A 9,480-nucleotide genomic window follows, 5' to 3' on the forward strand; every position below is an offset into this window, starting at 1 on the left:
CATTTGGCACATCACAGCATTTAAGGAGATAGGCCAAGTGCTTTTGATTTGATTTGATTTGATTTAATATTGTCAAAAGCATTAGTGTACAGTGAAAAGTATTGTTTCTTCTGCACTATACAGGCAAAGCGTACAGCCCATAGAGAAAGAAATGAGAGAGTGAACAATGCAGTGTTACAGTCATAGCTAGGGTTCAGAGAAAGATCAACGTAATGCAAGGTAGGTCCATTCAAAAGTCTGATGGCAGCAAGGAAGAAGCTGATCTTGAGTCAGTTGGTATATGACATTTTGTATCATTTTTCTGATGGAAGAAGGTGGAAGAGAGAATGTCCAGGGTGCTTGGGGTTCTTAATTATGGTGGCTGCTTTGCTGAGGCAGCGTGAACTGTAGACGGAGTCAATGGATGGGAGGCTGGTTTGCATGATTGTTTGGGCTACATTTACAACCTTTTGTAGTTTCTCGCAGACTTGGGCAGAGCAGGAGCCAGACCAAGCTGTGGTTGCCAGAAAGAATGCTTTCTATGGTGCATCTGTAAACGTTGATCAGAATCATAGCTGACAGTAAAGGTTTTGATGGGCATTCTTAACTCTAGTATTGGCACGGGGGGACCAGGACAGGTTGTTGGTGATCTGGACACCTAAGAACCTGAAGCTTTCAATACTTTGTCCCCATTAATGTAAACAGGGGCATGTTCTCCACTACGCTTCCTGAAGTCGATGACAATCCCTTCATTTTGTTGACATTAAGGGAGATATTATTGTTGCCACACCAGTTTACCAGTTTCTCTATCTCATTCCTGTAATCTGTCTCATCATTGTTTGAGATCTGTCCCCCTATGTGGTGTTGTCAGCAAACTTGAAAATTGAGTTGAGGGTGGGGGGGTAATTTGGCCACACAGTCAGGGGTGTATAAGGAGTACAGTAGGGGGTTGAGAACACAGCCTTGTGGTGCACCGGTGTTGAGGATGATCATGGAGAAGGTGTTGTTGCCTATTCTTGCTGATTGTGTCTATGGAATGGGAAGTTCAGGATCCAGTCGCAGAGGGAGGAGCTGAGGCCCAGGCTACTTGGACCACATGGTGGCAGATGTGATTAGGTGTTTAGGTGTTTCTAATGTGTTGGTGCAGAATCGATGGCCAAAGGCCCTCTTCTGCACTGCATGATTCTATGATTTTATGTCTGCCATAGCTGACATTTCTCAGATTTTTATCAAAATTTTTTTTGCTGTATGTATTGCAATATATGGAACACCACTGTCTACCATGCTGTGGTTTGATCAACTTTAAACTACAGTTTATCACAATTAACTGTTTTCTGTGGGAAAATGAGCTTTCTGTTTCACTACCCTCAAAGTTTGTGAGCTGCCTTTCTGCTAAAAGCAATCTTAAAGTCCATGGAGGGAATACCCATCATACTTCCTTCATCAACATCTAATGCTGTTTCAATCAAACATTCACTTCCCTGGTTAAAGCAGAATCAGACAGTTACAAATCTCTGCTCGCTTACCTTCATTTACTCATCTCTCATTTCCTTGTTCCTTCTCTCTCAAATCTTACTAGGTCTGTTAAATTGCCTCGACTGTAGCTACAGGAAATGTCCCTGAAAGCTTTCTTGGTAAAGCTGTTATATTTGTCAATCTCCAGTCCTTTCTATTTGGGCAGATAGGATGGCTATGGGAAGCCTTTCCTCCACCTCCATTCCCCTATCAGACCAGTGCACATGCCATTCGGACCAGGTACTACAGCCACTCTATAGCTACCCAGCTTTTCTCTATAGTCTGTGCTGTACATTTTCACCCAATCCATAACTCCCAAAAGCTCTACTTCTACAGTGGTGTTTGCACATTTTCCCCATCTCTGCATGGGTTTCCTCAGGGTGCTCCAGTTTCCTCCCACAGTCTGAAAGACATGCAGAATAGGTGGATTGGCCATGCTAAATTCTCCCTCAGTGTACCCGAACAGGCGCCAGTGTGTGGCGACTGGGGATTTTCACAGTAACGTCATTGTGGTGTTACTGATGGTTACTTGTGACCAATATATAAAACTTAAACTTTTAGTTTCCCCCTCTCAGCATTCTCTCCATCAGGAATCACCAGTAGAAGATATTCATTTTGAATGATAGTTACAAAACAATATTTTTAAGTTGGCAGCACCATGTCAGGATGAATGTTCCCTTCTTTCATCTGTTAGTTAATTAACTTGGTCAGAATTACCTAATTGACAGTAAATGCTGAACGTATTGTATACCGACAGGGAATTAATTTATTGCCATCTGTCAGTTCATGTAAAAACAAAATCTAGGTTGGCCGATGTAGCAACCGCAATATCCCCATGGAGATCCCACAGGGTACAAAAGTAGGGTCTGCAGATGTACTGACTCAGAGCTGAATGCAAACAGATTATTTGCAGCACGGAGGGACAGATCACATCATCAGAGAATATGATTGAAACATTTAATGAGGTCATAAAAATATACTATGCAGTCCTCGCTGTCATCGGTGTTCCTGGTAAGTGACTTTCAGTGACTATAAGTAGGGAAGTTATATAACTGTGTGTGTGAGCTGGTCTCCGGAATAATGTGATTACATGTAGATATAGACCTCATTATCAGAGCACCACCCTCTCAGTGTTCTAATGTCCTGAATTCAAAAATCCTGAGTTCTCTCTGCAGTTTTAGACCATTGCCTCAAGTGAAGATCAAGCTCTTCCTGCAACTCCTAAAATTGCCAAGTTATTGCTTCTTGCTGCAGGTTTTGTGCCAGTAAATCTGACCTTAGCAAGAGCAATTCTCCAACAGAAGTTATTTGTGGGAGTTAAGTGTTGAGCAGTAATAGGGGTGAAGCACACAGCTAAAGTCAGCACATTTTCCTGGCAGTATCAGTCCGTCTACAATTGCAGGGATTCTGGATCACGCCAATAGAGGGTGAATTTTGCACTGTGCCACCTCAGTCATTTAGATTTCTAACTGGCTTTCATTGAAGGCAGTAGCTCCAGTCTCTGAAACTTTACACAGATAACTGTTACCAGCTTCTGACCTTAGCTCAGTGAGCTCTGTTGCTGCGAGGAGAGACACCCATACCCGATGAATATATGTTGGGGATGTTACTCGTGCACATATCAGACAGAATTAAATAAAAATGACTTCAGCAAACTTTTAGCAGTGTAATGAATCGAACAATTCTCCAAGGCTGGACAGATTTATCCATATGTAATTTTAGCACTGGAAGGGTCAGTTCATGTACTATTGCACATAATGGGTGGTCCATAGATAGATGGACAGGTGGAAGAATGGATGGATGAACTGATACATTCCTATTGTTAGCAGAGCAGTATCTATATGTTTCTATTTAACATTTCCACACCTAAGGCCAGGGAACCACATTCAATTCCGGCTTCAGGTCACTTCTGCATGGAGTCTGCGCGTTCTCCTCATGTCCGTGTGGGTTTCCTCTGGGTGCTCCAGTTTCCTCCCACATTCTAAAGATCTGCAGGCCAGGTGGATTGAACAAAGAACAAAGAACAGTACAGCACAGGAACAGGCCCTTCAGCCCTCCAAGCCTGCACTGCTCATGCACCCAACTAGACCATTCATTTGTATCCCTCTATTCCCGGTCTGTTCATGTGGCTATCTAGATAAGTCTTAAACGATCCCAGCATTTCCATCTCAACCACCTTGCTTGGCAGTGCATTCCAGGCCCCCACCACCCTCAGTGTAAAATACGTCCCCCTGACATCTGTGTTGAACCTTGCCCCTTTAACCTTGAACTTGTGACCCCTTGTGTTTGTCATCTCTGACCTGGGAAAAGGCTTCCCACTGTTCACCCAATCTATGCCCTTCATAATTTTATACACCTTTATTATGTCACCCCTCATCCTCTGTCTTTCCAGGGAGAACAACCCCAGTTTGCCCAATCTCTCCTCATAGCTAAGACCCTCCACACCAGGCAACATCCTGGTAAACCTTTTCTGTACTCCCTCCAAAGCCTCCATGTCCTTCTGGTAGTGTGGTGACCAGAACTGGTCACAGTATTTCAAACGTGGCCTAACCAACGTTCTATATAGCTGCAACATCATACGCCAACTTTTATACTCTATGCCCCCTCCAATAAAGGCAAGCATGCCATATGCCTTCTTCACCACCTTCTACACCTGTGCTGCCACCTTTAGGGATCTGTAGACTTGCACACCCAGGTCCCTCTGTGGGTCTATACTCCTGATGGTTCTGCCATTTATTGTATAGCTCCTCCCTACATTAGATCTACCGAAATGCACCACTTTGCATTTATCTGGATTAAATTCCATCTGCCATTTCTCCGCCCAATTTTCCAGCCTATCGATATCCTGCTGTATTCTCTGACAATGTTCATCACTATCTGCAAGTCCAGCAATCTTTGTGTCGTCCGCAAACTTACTGATCACACCAGCTATATCTTCTTCCAAATCATTTCTATATATCACAAACAGCAGAGGTCCAAGTACAGAGCCCTCCGGAACACCACTAGTCACAGACCTCCAACTGGAAAAAGACCCCTCCACTGCTACTGTCTGTCTTCTATGGCCAAGCCAGTTCTCCGCCCCTGTAGTTAGCTCCCCTTTTATCCCGTGAGATGTAACCTTTTGCACCAGCCTGCCATGAGGGACCTTGTCAAACGCTTTACTAAAATCCATATAGATGACATCCACGGCCCTTCTCTCATCAATCATTTTTGTCACCTTCTCAAAAAACTCAACCAAGTTTGTAAGGCATCACCTCCCTCATACAAAACATGCTGTCTATCGCTAATGAGATTATTCTATTCTAAATGCGCATATATCCCATCTCTAAGAATCTTCTCCAACAATTTCCCTACCGCGGACGTCAAGCTCACCGGCCTATAATTACCCTTCTTAAATAACGGAACCACATTTGTTATTTTCCAATCCTCTGGGACCTCACCTGTGTCCAATGAAGAGACGAAGATTTCTGTTAGAGGCCCAGCAATTTCATCCCTTGTCTCCCTGAGCAGTCTAGGATAGATGCCATCAGGCCTTGGGGATTTGTCTGTCTTAATGTTTCCTAAAAAACCTAACACTTCCTCCCTTGTAATTGAGATTGACCATGCTAAATTGCCCCTTAGTGTCCAAAGGATGAATGTGATAGAATCGTTTCTTGTGTGAGAGTCTATGGTTTGATGGAGCAATGCCTGTTTGAGTTTACACTGATAACTATCATTATTATCTGTCCTTAAACTCAGTGAGGTGTGTGCCTGTGAGGGTGAATGCAGCAGAACACACAATATGAGGTTTTAATAATACAGGTGCAATCACATGGAAATAAATATCAGCATTGGTAAGTATTTTACAGTTAAACAGCGAATATACTTCTCTCAATTCTGGTATAATCTGGTTTAAACAATTGCAGTTTAGCAGCCCCTAAATATCTTCTTGGCAAATGGAGAGATGAACTGCTTACAGGATGCCAAGTGTTCTACAACTTAAGCTCTGCAGTAGTTTAACATCAACTGTTTGTATTTGTTTTCCAATTCAATTCAGGCAATGTGAACTCCAGTTTTTGTTTAGTGTGTGATTCAGAAAACCTATCCCGCAGCCTGGAATCTCACAATGCTATGGAGGGAATCCAATCCGGCCTGTCTTTGTCCATGGTTTAATGAGGAAATGGAACCATCAGTGTTAAGCTTGGGAACATATTCAATAATTTAATTACAGTTCACCAACTCATCTCTATTGAGAAGTCACTCATTCTGAGTGTTTGTCTGTCCATGCTTCTGTTGCCAACTTCTCAAACTCATCTGTTGGCAGGGTTAGATGAGAATTGGGGTTGGCATATAAAGTCTCAAAATGTTATGTTCTTACCCGAATTTGAAACTAAAATGTTGCCCTGTGTAGCATCCATTCATTCCAAAGTGAAACTTCTTTACTGAGCATTATTTAAAAGCATTTACAAAAAGCAAAATAAGGATTAAGAGAGAGAGAAAGAGAGAAATAGAGAAAGCAGCAAAAGCCAGCCAGCATTGTGCTGGTCAAAAAACTCAAATCATAGTCTAGATCGAACTGACTAAACACTGATCTGTGTCTACAACATAACTGAATACTTAACTGTGTTATTAAAGAGCTAGGTAGAAGCAGTCTTCAACTACATACAAACAATTGGTAGCTGTGCCCATGAAACACTGCTGTTTACCTGATGAGAAAGCCTGTCTACCTTACATTGCACTTTCGAAGAATGTAGCCAATTTCTACGCTGAATCCAAAATTCCAAGCTGAGTTTGAAAATGTGACCAAATTAGCTCAAATTAACTTAAAGCATATCACAATTAGTTGTATAGACAGAAATAGGTTTAAGTAAATTCTTTCAACGGGGCAAACCATACAGAGGTTCCTACACCCTGACTATCCAGGCTAAAGCAAGAATGTTTCAATGTAATTCATACAGGGTTTGTCCCTTTTCTTACAGTCAATTTAGTGGCGATTGTGATCCTATCACAGGGAAAATGTGGCCTCTCCAACTGCACCACTCGCTATCTAGTGGCCATGGCAACAGCGGATCTACTGGTTATCATCGCTGAAGTTATACTGTGGCGGATCAGTTACTATTTTTTCCCAGGCTCTTTCTTAGATATTACCCCAGTGTGTAGTGTTATCAATGTCCTCAGTAGGGCAGCCACAGATTATTCTGTCTGGTTCACTGTCACTTTCTCCATTGATCGGTTTGTCGCTATTTGTTGCCAGAAGCTGAAACGAAGATATTGCACCAAAGAAACTGCAGCTGTCATTCTCACAGCAACCTGCATTCTGTTTTGTTTAAAAAATGTTCCAAACTACTTTACACTGGAACCTAGATGGATAATTAAACATGTGCCATGGTTTTGTGATGTTAGGCCAAACTATTTCACTGAGCCAGGATGGATTGGTTTTGATTGGTTGGATACAGTATTAACGCCTTTGCTCCCATTCATATTGATCTTATTGCTCAATGCTCTGACAATCAGGCACATTTTAAAGGCCAGTCGAGTCCGAAAGCGATTGATTGACCAAAATAAGGGAAGTAATCACAGTGACCCAGAGATAGAAAGCAGAAGGAGATCTGTGATTCTACTCTTCAGCATATCTGGCAGCTTCATAATTCTCTGGTCAATTTATGTCATAGAATTCTTATATTATAATATCACAGGAACAGATCCTAAAGATTACAATGATTCAGAAAATATATTTGAAAATGTGGGTGATATGCTGCAGGTTTTGAACTGCTGCACCAACACATTTGTTTATGGGGCAACTCAGTCCAAATTTAGAGAGCAGTTCAAGATTGCAGTGAAATACCCAGTTACATCAGTTATTCAATTAATTCATAAATGAAAATGAGAGGAGAGTGGGTGGCCAGTGACACAGTGGTTAGTGCTGCTACCTCACAGCACCAGGGTCCCAGGTTCAGTTCCAGCATCAGGTCACTGTTTGTGTGGACTTTGCACTTTCTCCCCGTGCCTGTGTGGGTTTCCTCCCACAGTTCAAAGATGTGCGGATTAGGGTGATTGGCCATGCTAAGTTGACTCTAATGTCAGGAGAATTAGCAGAACAAATGTACAGTTTTATGGGAATAGGGCCTGGGTGGGATTGTAGTCAGTACAGAATTAATGGGCTGAATGGCCTCCTTGTCTATGTAGGGAATCTATGATTCCATGAGCCCAGAGACAGTTGTCTGCTTTCCCTGTCCATGAATGAAATGTGTAACCCCAGATTCAAAGTTAAGCCATGTCAAAGGACATTGAAAAGTAAGAAAGGGGTCTTTCTTGGAAGAAAGGAAGTTAATTATGAGAATTCAGTGACCTAATGAAGAATTTTCTGAAGAAAGGCATGATATGTCTGTATATGTGAGTAAAAGGTGTGTGGGACAGAAGCAGAATTATTCTCACCACAGAGAAAACATGGCAGAACGGCAACTGCAGTCCCTCCTCAATCTCCACTGGGTCATCCGCTCTCATGTTCTCAGACAGAGAAAACACAGTCTTTCACCAATAAATTGCTACAGATGCTGGAAAGGGGCATGTGTGAATTGGCTTTTGTATTATTGTTATTTAATCTGTTCCCCCCCGTTTTCATTGAACGTTTGCTGCTAGCTATATTTCTCCCGCTCTGCTCCATCTAAGATGTTAGTGATGGTGATGGAACTCAGGGAAAGCCAGACACAAGAAAGGATCTTGGACAGACTGCGCACAACAACCGTAACCCCTGGGCATTTGACCTGGCAACATCACTGCTGGACAGGGTTCACTCCCTTCCTGACTCCAATGATGCTGAAAATTGTTGAATATTCCCTCTCATCAGCTTCTAGCCTGTGTTTCTTAAGTAAAATGTCATTACCCCTCACCCCATCCTAACAGAACGACACACCAAAATCCATCACCCTTCCAATCAGTGTCTGTTTTGGTTACTTATATAGTTTACTCCAACAACTCTCTGCTGATTGGGACTGTGGAGACCTGGTTCCAATCTTATCCAAACTGGAAAATCATCATCACTGACTCCTCTGCCCATTCCAGTATATTTCCTTGTCCCCTTCATAATGTTTCTCTCAAAGCTGTCCCTCAAGGCTATCAGCTGGAAATAGCAATAGGCCCGACACAAGGAAGCTCAGGAATTAAGAATCTACTGCTGACCATGAAACCAATGTCGATTGTCAAAAAAACCCACCTGGTTCACCAATGCTCCTTTAGGGAAGGAAATCCGTCATCTTGACCCAATCTCGTCTACATGTGACTCCAGAACCGTACCGATGTGATTGATTCTCAACTGCCCTATATGGGCGGCTAAGGATGGGCAATAAATACTGACCAGCCATCAATGCTCTTGTCCCACAAATGAATAAAAAGAAATTCACACTGTCACTCACTCATCAGGAGCAATTTAACATGGCCAATCCACCTAATCTACACATCTTTGGACACTAAGGGACAATTTAGTATGGCCAATCCACTTAACCTACACATTTTGGGACACTAAGGGGCAATTTAGCACAGCCAATCCACCTAACCTACACATCTTTGGACATTAAGTGGCAAATTAGCACAGCCAATCCACCTGACCTACACATCTTTGGACATTAAGGGGCAAGTTAGCATAGTCAATCCACCTAACCTGCACATCTTCGGACTTTCAGGTATAATTTAGCATCATCAATTACCTAACCTGCACATCTTTGGACACTGAAGGGACAATTTAACATGACCAATCCACCAGACCTACATATGTTTAGGCACTAAGGGGCAAGTTAGCATGGTGAATCACCTAACCTGCACATCTTTGGACACTAAGGGGCAATTTAGCATGGCCAGTCCACCTGATCAACACATCTTTGGACACTAAGAGGCAATTTGGCATGGTCAATGCACCTAACCTGCACATCTTTGACACTAAGGAGCAATTTAACATAGCCAATCCACCGAATCTACACATCTTTGGATACTAAGGGACAATTTACTATGGCC

The 9,480-nt window shown here is 42.6% G+C and overlaps 1 protein-coding gene across 1 annotated transcript; it reads left to right on the top strand.

Moving 5' to 3' along the window:
* The first annotated feature begins 2,438 nt into the window (after nucleotides 1-2,438).
* LOC145351365 (putative G-protein coupled receptor 139) lies at nucleotides 2,439-7,354 on the top strand. Its single transcript, XM_080200978.1, has 2 exons — nucleotides 2,439-2,505; nucleotides 6,453-7,354. Exons 1-2 carry the CDS (start codon nucleotides 2,439-2,441, stop codon nucleotides 7,352-7,354), a joined length of 969 nt encoding a protein of 322 aa, XP_080057104.1.
* Nucleotides 7,355-9,480: the final 2,126 nt, after the last annotated feature.

Source organism: Carcharhinus amblyrhynchos, chromosome 13, assembly GCF_965287045.1.
Source record: "Carcharhinus amblyrhynchos chromosome 13, sCarAmb.v2.hapA, whole genome shotgun sequence".
NCBI lineage: Eukaryota > Metazoa > Chordata > Chondrichthyes > Carcharhiniformes > Carcharhinidae > Carcharhinus > Carcharhinus amblyrhynchos.

Coding starts and splice junctions, on each gene's coding strand:
- LOC145351365 (XM_080200978.1), top strand. CDS start 2,439: ATGATTGAAACATTTAATGAGGTCATAAAAATATACTATGCAGTCCTC. Junction 2,506..6,452: donor CGCTGTCATCGGTGTTCCTG/GTAAGTGACTTT, acceptor CTTTTCTTACAG/TCAATTTAGTGGCGATTGTG.